The sequence below is a fragment of the Apium graveolens genome, chromosome 8 (assembly GCF_009905375.1).
Source record: "Apium graveolens cultivar Ventura chromosome 8, ASM990537v1, whole genome shotgun sequence".
NCBI lineage: Eukaryota > Viridiplantae > Streptophyta > Magnoliopsida > Apiales > Apiaceae > Apium > Apium graveolens.
In genome coordinates this window covers 237,789,727-237,803,027 of record NC_133654.1, presented here as the reverse complement: position 1 = coordinate 237,803,027, position 13,301 = coordinate 237,789,727, and the positions used below count along the sequence as shown (strand labels likewise).

General features: G+C 35.6%; 1 protein-coding gene across 1 annotated transcript; it reads right to left on the bottom strand.

Annotated features, from left to right (window-relative positions):
- Positions 1 to 2,983: 2,983 nt before the first annotated feature.
- On the bottom strand, positions 2,984 to 7,433 carry LOC141677652 (elongation factor 2). Its single transcript, XM_074483659.1, has 4 exons — positions 7,285 to 7,433; positions 6,650 to 6,716; positions 6,444 to 6,531; positions 2,984 to 5,686 (listed from the first exon to the last, which is right to left on the bottom strand). Exons 2-4 carry the CDS (start codon positions 6,650 to 6,652, stop codon positions 3,246 to 3,248), a joined length of 2,532 nt encoding a protein of 843 aa, XP_074339760.1. The 5' UTR covers positions 6,653 to 6,716; positions 7,285 to 7,433; the 3' UTR covers positions 2,984 to 3,245.
- Positions 7,434 to 13,301: the final 5,868 nt, after the last annotated feature.

Sequence of the window (13,301 nt, the reverse complement as noted above, 5' to 3'; positions counted from 1 at the left end):
TCAACATCCCATATATACATTATTCTACTCACAAATTAAACTAGAAAGAAAGGACAACACATAAAACTATTTACGATGAGAGTAATGCAATACATGTTTGAGAATGACGACTTGACAAATGAAATTAACCCTTTATATTTATCTCCCTTCTTTTGTTTTCTCTAATTCAAAGATGTCCAAGAATTAAACAGTAAGAGTGGAATGAGAAATAAAGGAGCATAAATTTAAAAAATTAGTAACTTCCCCCGTTTTTCAAGGAAATGAACCGTTGAATCTTTAAAAAAATGATTTACAGGGCCCACAAAAGTGAAAAAGCAGGCGTGTGAAATCCAATTCCCCTTGAAACCCGTGCTTTTTTACATCCTACCTATGTGACACGTCACCCCCCTAAAAGCACTTATACAACCGTTTCCATTATCCCTTTCTTTCCTATTTGAAAAAGGAGAATCCATTTTAACCATCATAATAATCCCTTTTCAAATTTGATCGCTTCCTAAAAAAAGCCACACTTGTGGGGGGGGCAACTGATGGCATATTGTTATATGCTTACGGAATAATATACCGATACGCCTCATCCTCTTTCATTTGCAATAATATTGCCTTTAGATGAATAGAAAGTCAAAGGGCTTGCACCCCCGAGGGCATAATCCTCTTTCATTTGCAATAGTGTTGCCTTTAGATGAATAGAAAGTAGAAGGGCTTGCACCCCCAAGGGCATCACTATGCCCTCGGTGGCCGTAGGCCCAACCTCCTTAGGCATAGCTTACGGATACCGTTGACTTCGTCTCGGTGTTATCCTTTATCCCTTCCATTTTACAGTGTCATTCACCCATATTCCATATCACTCTTCTTTCCCTGCATTCCACGTGTTCCGTTATCGTCCTTCTCTACCCTCCACGTGTGCCACTAGCCCATAACCGTCACCTAGCTACTAACACAGGGGACAGCTGACTAGTAGGGAAGATAAAAAGGAAAAAGAAAGGAAAGAGAGAGACGGACACAACAAGACAACTAAAAAAGATGAACACAATCCTTGAGGACCAGACCCAAAAACCCATCAGAAATCATCGTGCCCTTGCTAGGCATTTTAAACAAAAAATTAATCCTTCTTGTGATTATCATTTTTTTAAGTTCGCTTGTCAATAATCAAGGTGTCAGGTGAGGTCAGGATTAGTAGTGCCTAGTAATTTGTATTTTCATATTTTTAGGAATCTTCTCTTAATAACATCAATGAAAGTGAGAAGCTGACCGAAATGGCTGCTCGTGTATTTTTGTGGAAGCAGCAGATTGAACAAGATTTGGAGGAGCAGGTGTTCCCATTTACTTAACCTCAATATATATCCATTTATATAGATTTTTTTTTTCTTTGATAATATTCTTATCAAAACAATTTATCTGACTTTTCTGGGGCACAACCTGCTTTTGATGTGAATGACTATAGTGAAAAGGTGTTGCATAAGCTGTCCCAGTCAGCAGATCTTGAGAATAAAGTGTCTTTGCAGATGCTGTCCAAGGAGAAGAAAAGCATCATGTTGCTCAAACGTTTTCTGCAATTCTCCAACTAGTAAAATGTGTTGCACAGAAAGCTAGTTGTATTGAAATAAGCTCCTTATATTATATATGTGAGTTATTAAGGCTTTACATAAACCCTTTTCAGGCAAACAATGGCGCTGTTGATTTTCTGCTACAACAACAAAATATAATTGTGACAGTCCTTATATTTTCTGCTATTTGTGGTTCCTAACGTTTCTTGTTTCTAAACTTTGATTTTGTATTGTGCCGGAACATCATTAGACTATTGAATTAGCTGCAGATGTTTAAACTTAACCTATACTGGATTTTTGTATTTGCTATTTTGATATGTCTCCGTGTATCTGGACATTGTGATTTGCTATTTTTCTGCATGATGGAAGTTTCTAGATGTTTTTTTGTTGCATCTCCAATTCATTTGTAGTGCGGCAGTTCAAATAGTATTACTAGCCTACTAGTCATTGCTGAGTTATTTTGTTGAAGCCCTCTTACGGTCTGTGATTATGTTCATTCTTGTAATTATTATGTTTGCTTTAAAATAATTGACTACTTCTGTATGCAATCAAAATGCAGAGTTCGGACAATTATAATGCAATCATAGATCGATAAAAACATTTTAAGGCTTTCTGTTTTAAGGCTTGTGTTCTTTGTTGTAACCTTGTGTAAGTAGGTTTAAGAATTAAGAGTTTCTCGTATTGTATAGAACGTAGAAAACTTGTTGAAACTTATTAACATATTTATGTCACCCAACGGGAAATTCTATAGTTTCAGGTTATAGTTCCAGGTTAAAAGAACAGTTGTCCTCTGATACCCAGATCCTTGAGTGATCTCAAGTTGTCTGCTTATGTCTTGCCATTCACTCGAAGAAAAGGAGTATTTATCCCTCCCAAGGTATTGACGTTTAGACATCACATTGTGTTTCTGGCATCAAATTGTTTATTGTAAAAAGTACATCAACATGATCAACTAAAATTAAACCTGAAGATGCCATTACATGTATACAAAACGAAACCTCCATTATTTACTACATTATCAAAAAATGTATTTACCAATTTTTCCTAATATGAAATGGACTATTTAACAATGAAGTCATATAGTCCATCCAGCATTTTAAGGCTTTAATTTATGAAATTGTATAGAATGGCATTTGATAGCATTGATAAACATTTGTTCTTATCATTGCAAAGGGAATAGACAAACTCCAAAAAGAAAGGAAGATGGTAAATTGTCGAAATCAAAAATTATTAGTTCCAAAACTGTTTCTGAACCACTAATAACATGAATAAACCACTTATTTATTTGGAGAAACCTTGTATTTTTTTGGAGAAACCCTTTGTATACATAGTGCAACTAACAAAGACGCAATTGATAAAGAGACAGACAAAGAACATCTTCTAGCAAATGCAAAAACCTGATAAAAAAATCCGACACATAATAATGCACAAGCACAGAGTAAGATAACATATTTAGTTGGCAAAGCCATAGGAAATTTAGCAGAAATAATAGTCTTTTGTAACCATGTGGGACTGGGCAACAGCATTCAGTAATAAAACTGATCTACATGCTACACAACAGTTTAGATGATGAGAAATATAAAAGAAACAGTGGCCTTAGTTGCAGTTACAAATCATGTTTAAAAGATGGTGCAAAAATGAAAACAAGCAACAGAGACTCTTACTGTCAGTCTTCGAACCATAGCGGCACAGACCAATGACTTACAGCTTATCCTCAAAGTCAGATAGAGGTGTCATCTGTTGCTTTAAGCCCTTGCGCTTGCGAATATCAGTTACGAGAGTTGATGCCTGAGATCCAACCTCCAACGGATCAGAACTCATCATGTCCCAATGATCAAAGACACTTTGTGGGAAGGCTTGCCCTGAAGTAGCAGCTCGTAATTGGGCTGAGAATCCAAAGGACTCAACAACAGGAAGGTATGCCTTAATGTTGTACAAAGGTGTACCAGGCCTCTGCATCTCTTCAAACACATGCCCACGCTTTTGATTAAGAACACTGTAAATACCACCAAGTGCACCTTCTGGCGCTTGGATTTCCACCAGGTAAACTGGTTCCAAAAGACGTGGTTTGGCAGTCAACTGTGAAGCATAGATAACCCTCCTTGCAGTTGGGATTACCTGGCCACCACCTCTGTGAATAGCATCAGCATGGAGAACAACATCACAGACCTCAAAACAAATTCCTCGCATATTTTCCTCACATAAAGCACCTTCCTTTGATGCCCACTGGAAACCAGCAACAACAGAATCCTTAATTTCATTAAGGTATTGTACTCCCTTACACATATCAACCACCATATTGGGCCCAGTAGTCTCAGGACCAAAACACCAGATCTTCTTTGCAAGATCTTTGTCCCATCCAAACTCTTCAGCCAAAATTTTGGATCGGATCTTAGGGTCATCCCTTGGACCAATGCGACCCTCATCAATAGCCTCAGCAAGTCCTTCTTCTAATGGTCTAGCTTCCATGTACAAACGATTATGCTTGTTGGGAGACTTGCTCATCACAGTACGGACGGACTTCTCAAGAACAGTTTCACGGAAGGAAACAACGGGATCTGACTGAATAATTTCAGCACCACCCATGAAGTCGTCCTGCAAATCCTTCAAGCAAATCTCAAGGTGAAGTTCCCCAGCACCAGCAATAATATGCTCTCCAGACTCTTCAATCGTACAAACAACCATAGGATCAGACTTTGACAACCGCTTCAGTCCTTCCACAAGTTTGGGAAGGTCGGAGGCAACCTTGCACTGCACAGCCACACGCACAACAGGTGAGACAGAAAACTTCATTGCTTTAATGGGATGGGCATCAACTTCTTTCTCGTTTGTCAAAGTTGCGTTCTTGGTGATAAACTGATCTAAACCAACCAGGGCAACTGTATTCCCACATGGCACATCCTCAACAGTTTCCTGCTTCTTTCCCATCCAAATAACAGTTCGTTGGACACTCTTCACATATAAATCTTTCTTCTCCCCAGGAACAAAGTTCGGACCCATGATTCTGACCTTCAACCCAGTGGAGACCTTGCCAGCAAACACACGACCAAATGCAAAAAACCTTCCTTTGTCAGAAGCTGGAATCATCTTAGACACATAAAGCATAAGTGGTCCTTCGGGATCACAGTTCCTAATAGCATTAGCATAAACATCATCAAGTGGTCCCTCGTACAAATTTTCAACACGGTATTTTTGAGCTGTTGCAGGAGAGGGCAGATGGAATATCATCATTTCCAATAGGGCAGTACTAGCAGGAAGCCAGGTTTGCATGACACGTTTCATTAAGGGCTTTCCCATCAGATCCTTCTCATCAGACTTCATGGTAACACCAAGTTTCTTCAACATAGGCCATAGCTTATCTTTCTGATCGTTCATGCAGGTACTAATTATCTGCTTGATGGGTTCATAACAGAACTGGACAAACCCACGCTTGCATGTGGCACTTCCAGTATTCTTGGTGGTCCACTTTTTGGTAGCAGGATCAAAGAAATTTTCACCCCAGAGCCTTTCCATCATCTTAGCCTCATCAACACCAAATTTAGAGGCATACATCTTTGCGAAGTTAGTTAGAGTGAAAGCCCACCCATGTAACCCAGCTGAGAAAGCAACAGTTCCTTTCTCAGGGTAAACCTGAACGTCACCAAGGAGGGGATCTTCATAGGTTGCCATGATTACATTTGCATTCTCAATAACCCTTTGATATGTTTGGTAAGCATCCTCACCATCAACCTGGAGTTCAAGGAAACACCTGTCCATCTTGTTAACAGTCAAAACAGGTCGAATCCTTTCACCAAGTGCTTGTCTAAGGACAGTTTCTGTTTGAACACAAACACCTTCAATGCAATCAACCACGACAAGTGCACCATCAGTGATACGAAGGGCTGCTGTGACCTCTGATGAGAAATCAACGTGTCCGGGGGAATCTATAAGATTAATGAGATACTCATTCCCCTTGCGCTCTCCTTTAAAGCTTGCCAGAGATTCATCTGACATCTCATAGTAAAGAGAGATACCAGTAGACTTGATGGTAATACCACGCTCAGCTTCATCAGCTCGAGTATCAGTCATGCGGACATCCCCAGCAGTTTCTTGAGCAATGATACCAGCAGCAGCCACAAGAGAATCGGTAAGTGTTGATTTCCCTGGAAAAAGAAAAGGTAAATTATAGACTACAAAAACCAATACAAGAGATTCCACTAACATAAACACGACATTCTATTAACTAAAATGTTTTTCACATAAACATATGAGTTGCCCCAAAATTATTTAACAAAAACTTTGAGCCGGGTACTATTCTACAATTGCTTATCAATGAGTACATACTACGGCCTCCGAATAATTTAACTGATAAGGCCAGGAAAATGATTAGAAGGGAAGGGGTGATCCAACATCTTGAGGGTAACATTAGAGTTCTCTGGTGGAAAACAAAGGAATTAGAGCTCAAAAGTGAAGCGGTGATCTAGTCGACTGCAATGCTTATGATTATACTTGGGTTCAACAAATGAAGCCACAATCATACCTGGAGAGAAAATCTTTGAGATGCTATAATCGTACACAGAGAGAAAATCTTTAGTTTTCACTATCAGTAAAGACTTAAGACTACACTCGCAAAATAATATTAAAGATCGGAAAATAATGGCTCAACTGATTACTATGCAAGACAATCACTCATCACTGACTTCAATATACAACAAAAGACTCAGATATGCATCCTGAAGATGAGGAATATATATTTCTTTCCAATAGTTTAAAGAAGACTACTATTAAGTATTGATAGTAATCTACATGTGTTAGGATAACCACCAGTCTGTTTAAAATCATTTCGATCAGCTAGACATCACAACTGTACCATAATTCAGTAATCATCTACTACTAAAAGATATGTCCCACAAGTCATACCATGATCAACATGAGCAATAACAGACATATTACGAATGTTCTGTTTCAAGTCCATAATCCTTCGGAGCTCCTCAGCTGTAAACTTCACCTGTAAAATAACCACATTAATAAATTATCCATAAAACATCATAATAGTCTCTTCCCCAATAGTAATAAAAAATCTATTGGCATAAAAATAGTCATTGAATCAGAAACAAATGACTTACCATCTTGTCAGCCGCTTAAATTTCACCAACTAAAATTGTACTTAAAAAGCTTCTAATTCAGATCTCCCTGCTCAACACAAAAAGAAAACAAAATTTAATATTCGACTCAATATTGATCGTAATCAAGCACAAAATCATCCAATCCAATATCGACTGTAATCAAGTACAAAAACATCCAATTCAATATCCATCGTAATCAACTATAAAATCATCCAATTAAATCGTAATTAACTACAAAATCATCCAATTCAATATCGATCGTAATAAACTACAAAATCATCCAATTCAATATCATCTACAATCTTACATACACAAATAAACCTGTTTAACAACCAAAAACAAATATCTACACAAACAAATCTAACTTCATATCTTCACGTTAACAGTGGATAAAATTTAATAAAAACAAAATTAATTACTATCACATACAACGTATACACACACAAGTACAGTACAAACATATATAGTTTAGATCTATAAACATAACAGACAATACAAACACTCGTAAAATCAAAATATCACAAAATAAACTTAAAACAACTAACAAATGTAGCAAAAACAACACAGTAACTAATAAACAGATGCATATAATAGTGTCATAGTGTGTATGTAAAGTAGATAAGTTGAAAACTTACCGAGAGACCGAGAGAGAGAGAGAGAGAGAGAGATGATAAGAGGAGAGAGTGAGGCTTTGGTTGTTGAAACCCTAATTTGAGGGTATAACGGTAAGAAAGTTTACAAGCGTTGGACTTTTTTGTAAGTTTCGCTTGCCCGTGGGCTAGCCCATTCTAGTGATCTTGTGGCCTGTGGTAGTATCATGGATGTAAAGAGGCTGCTGTGAATAAAAAAAAAGAGAGAGGCCAGGTATACAAATACAAAAATATTAATTATACAGATTTAATATATTATATTAGTTATTTATTAACAAATATATATTTGTATATGATAAATTTTTATAAATACTCATATTTAAATATTTAATATTTTAATTTTAATAAATTACTATATACACTCAGAGAAAAAAACTTATAAGGATTAACCGAATTTCGAAAATCCGATTTGTCGGTCACCTTGTAGATGATTAATCGGTTAAATAGAGATTTTTTATAACATTGCATAAATTTTGTATTTTCTCAAATTTAATTTTTATTTAATTTTTAAAAATTTGTATTTCAAGATAATATATTTTATATTTTTGAATTTTCTTCGTATATTCGATTATTATATTAAAATTTTGATTTCTTTCAAATAATTATAACTTATAAATTATGAATTTATAAGTAAATTATATATAAAACCATTCAAACGCCTAAATAATTTAGGTTACGTTGTTCATATTTTTTAAACTTTAAGTCATAAGTTACATTTAATAAGAAACTCCAAAGAAGCCCATTGTATACCTATGTTTAAAAACTGCAGTTTGCATTGCTCTTCTTTGAAACTCGATACAAAATAACACCCCTTTTGCCTAATTTCATTTATTGTGCAGAGGAAAAATATGAATTTTAGCTTGAAAATTTAATTAACATATATTTATATATATTAAATTGTATTAAAAATTGAATTTATATATTTTATATTTATGAATTTTCGAGACATACTAGTAATTTTAATTTCAATTTTTATTATATTGTATTAATTGTAAAAATTAATAATTCCACTAAAATTAATTTATAAAATATATTTTTAAACGTTAATTTTAATTGTTTATTAAATTCGTTGTATCACTTTTTTTTATTATTCAACGTTATTATTATTTTAGTGTGCATTTAAGGGGAGAATTCGTAATAATAGATATTTTTAGCTTTTTGAATTATAATTACAAAACAAATTATATTCTATAATCAAATTCGTGTTTTACCCCTCATTATTTTAGTTATAATTGTTAAAGGGGTGCATTTTCATATGAATTTAAGGTTAAGGGAAACAAACTGCAATTTCGGAAAATAGTTATACACGGTTGATTTTGGGCCAAAATTATGGGATGCAAAAATTAATTCTCTCGTATATTGATGAATAAATGCATAAAGGGATACTTGGTCTTATATTTGAGACCAAAAATGGTTATATCCATACTTGACACATCATCAAATAACTAATAATATAGTGTAAAGCGGTCCACTTTAAATTAAAGTGAATGAGTTGGACAAAATGTTAGCTAAATATGAAATTCTTTGATTGTAAAATATAACTAGCATTAGAGTGCAAGTGCTATTTTAAAACCAAAACACACTTCTTGGTGTCATATTATAGCAATGGCTATAGCCATTTTCCATTTATGATTGGACATGCTATATGGTGTTATTTTTTATTTGGTTGTTTTTCATTAATATAAAGGACCTACATGTGTTAATATGAACTCCACTAATTCAAACATGTCATGTGTGCTCAAATGTGCATTGCTCTATCTTTTTCTCTCCGTGCCGCTTCCCTCTTAGACACCATAATCGATGGGGCTTTCCACCGAGCCAAATCCATTTACTTATTTTATTTGATTTTCCTTCAATAATCCTTTTATTATGGGAAGGAATTATATCCTTTTGATTATGTTTGATTTGTTTTTCTAGATCTACATCATCGGGACTTTCAGTTGACTTTTTTCGGATTCAAACGAGGCTTATTGGATTCGAGAGTTGACCGCCTATCTATGATTCCGACTGTCAGATCTAAGTTTTGGTGAATTTTCATTTGTTTTAGTTTGGTTATACTTCGATTTCCGACTTGTATTTTCATGTTGTTTTCACTTCTCGTTGAGATGTTTGTTTTTCGTTTCTTGATTTTAAGCGGGGGAGATATTGGCAAGACATTCTACATGTAGAGAACTTGAGACCTCGGCAACTCAAAGACGCATGTAGAGATCTCAAGATATCAATAAGTCATTTTACTTATCGATATGAGACATCTCTATAGAACAAAAGAGATCTTGACAAACTAACTCATATTACATAATGCAGACAATCAGAAGATTTAATATTATCAGTCAACAAATAATTCATTCACTGAATTAGAAATTCTATAAAAACAGCTTGAAGAATACAAGATCAAGGGTCAAGATTCACTGGACAAAGGATGGTCACACACCTATAAGTTTCTGTATAGATTTGCTAACACCAGAAAAGAAAAGAGACAAGATAGCTTTAGAAACTGTGTTGGTATATTTTAGTGCAAGTTTTGTAAACTCGTGCTCTTGGTCTATAAAGCATTGTTAGTCGCTAAACACGCGCTAATAATTCACGCAAGTATATGCGTTCGCAAGTAGTATAAGATATAAATCAGATTCGTTCCCACAGAGACTGACTTTGGTTAACTAATTAATTTATGCACTTAAGCAACAATGTATGGTTATTATTCAATGCTAAGACGATAACAAATTGAGGTTGTTTATAACTATGAATTAAACTAACAATTATAACTAAGAGAATAAGAATGATTGAATTAATATATATGACAAACATGGGATTCTAATTTCATTAAATACTTCATTTAATAGCCTTATTGTTCTTAACCTTAGCATGCAATGGTGATGACACTAATAAGATAACACAAAACTGATAAACGCCAACTTTCGTTGCACGGATACATACTACCAGACATCCACAAAAGATATAGAAGCTGAATAGAGACCAATTATATTGAGACCCTATATGTCTTTAGAATTTGACAGCATAAAGGTTTAAAGCACAAGTTATCTATCATGATTACACAGGGCAAGTAAGATGGTTAAAATTACCTATGAATCATGCATAACAATAACACATAAACTTATGCTAGCATGGCAAGTTCTAAATCCTTAAATTCACTTTCGCTTCATTAAAGATTAACACACTATCTTATAAGTTCACGACACTCATAAGATGAATACGCACAACCAATACTAGGTCATCATACAATCACCACACAATAAGGCATCTAAACAAATTAACTAAAGAAATTCATAAATAAATCTGTTAGAACCCCATGATAACGATTAGCCCATAATCAGACTCATCATCAACGTGGATTACGATGAAAGCATGGTATAATAAACGTAGTCTTTATACTTAAACAATAAAACCAAGTACGAATACAAGAGTAAGGTTCACAAGTAAGAAAACTAGCATCCAAGTTACAACTTAGAACAAAGATTCACAAGTAAAAACAAGATTTTCTTCGTCTTTGTTGAATTCGTTCTAAAACGGTCTTCTTACGGCTCTCCTTGCGCTCTAGTACGTCTCTCTCCCGAAAACGTCCTTTATTTGAATATATATAGCAGCCCCGTGCAATCGAGAAGTCCTCCAATTGTAATTATAATAGAATCAGGATTCTTTGAATTCGCACCGATGCAGCCGCGCGCTATCACAGCGCGGGCGCGCTGCCTTTCTGATATCCTGGCGCGGCCGCGCGCTTAACCAGCGCGGCCACGCCATACCTCTGGAAAAAACTTCAGATTTCTGATTTTCTTTGCTACTTCGAGTCGGCTTTCCACGAGCTTTTATTCCAACACCACCTTAACACCAAATTAGCACCAAAATAATGTTAATTCACCAGATTACCTAGATAATGCCTGAAATGCAAAAACACTAGAAAATACGTTAAAACACTTAACCACTTGAGTACAAATGCATCAATTCAAAGCTTAATAGAGCATTATAAAGTGTCATAAATGCCACTCAACTTACTCCCAAACTTGAATCGATGCTTGTCCTCAAGTATAAACAGACTCAAAGAACAAGAAACAAAAATGCATGAATGCAACTAATATGAATGCAACGAATATGAATGCAACGATCCCAATAGAATAACTAAACCAATCAACGAGCAACATCTCAACAAATGCAGTTACTCACATAAAGATCAATCAAATCATACAAATCAACTTTCAAACTAGAGACGTGCGTGTGTGCGAATGCCTACAGATTAACTATCACAACTAGATCAATAATCATGACTCGCTACTCAACAAGGCAATCACAAGGTTATAAATAAAATAAAAAGCTAGACTCAAAATAACTTTTAACACTTCAATTCTTATATTGGAGTTTTATATGGATTCATGTTTTTATTCAAATAAAACAACACATATATGTTTATTTGACCGTGCAATGAGTGAGGTCCACAAAAGACTTATATAATAGTACTCATGTAGCGAGCGTTAGGTTAGCGGATCCCAGACTATAAAAGCCTTAGGTCACTAGGCACAAAGTCCTCTAAGAACTTAATAACTCGAGTACTAAAGAGCCCACTCGTGATCAATTATACATAACACTTATTCTTTTTTTTTCTTTTTTTTCTTTTTTTTCAAATTTCTCTTTTCAATTTCTGAACGAGTGTGTTTCGCTCCATCTCGTTCAATCCTAGACTACTCATATAAATATGAGCCGACTACTAGCCATTTGACACCTAACCACAACAACTAGCAATGAAATCCAAAATTTTAAATATAAACAAGCGACTAAACCTTGACAAACAAACAAACCATGACCATGATCTAACACTCTAGCAACCTATAAGACTTAGTGAAATACAAGTATCTCTATCATGCAAATTAATTCGATAAGATTTAACATCACTATACTAGCATCAATATCATAAACTAATCGGAAAAATCATCTAAGGGATCATGTTATAATGCAAATGCATGAACAATATGAACAAACATAAAAACTACACAAAAATAATAACTAAAAAAACTACATGGCAAAATATGCACTATATGAACTAAACTATCATGAATATGCAAACTATATACGACTCACACAAAACATATTCCTTCAACTACTACCCCCAAACTTAAAGTATTCACTGTCCTCAGCGAAGGTAATAGTAAGGAATTCAGACATACCTAATCAGAATCAGGCTCCTCACCCTCAACAGGTGGAATGTCATGTGTGTTCGGAGGTGGATACACGGAATCCTCACCAAAAACTGGCCACTGAATGTCAACACCAGTGGCTCGAAAAGCTGTCCCCAATGTCTGGGTGAGATCACGTGCAAACCTGCTGTGGATGTCATGCATCACATCCATCCTCCTAGCCAGATGCCTGTACTGCGTATTGCCCTTCTTTGATTATTTTTGTAACTGAGACGGCTCTATCTCCTCACCCAACTGAGCTCTCCAACCCGCTTCACGGGCTTTCTTTGAACCACCAACATAATACTGATCAGCTGGACACTTGCCCGGAAGCATATCAAACGAATAACCAAGCCTCTTAGGACCGGGCTTACCACCATACCACTCCACCATGTGTAATTTAATTGAACTATCAATGGCAGAACTAGGGAGCTGAAGCTGCTTATATGCGGCCCAACGAATATGAACTACCGCACACAACCTCATAACTATGGATGCATAGGGTATAGAACTCGTAGTGCTCCCTCTCAAAAATTTCAGAATACCATGGTCAATAATCCTACTAATGTCCACATAATCACCCTTCAGAATACCCACAATAAGCGTGCTCGCTCCACAGTAACCTCATCTATATGAGATGATGGCATGATATTAGCACAAACAAAGGCATTCCAAGCACGGGCAAATCTGTTCATACAAGAAGCAGGGAATGTGGCATAATCAGTTGTGCCCTTCTTGAATGTCCAACGAGTCTTAGGTACACATAGAGTAGCAACAATCTTATCCAAGTCAAAATCCTCCGGAGTCTTATCATTCCAAATA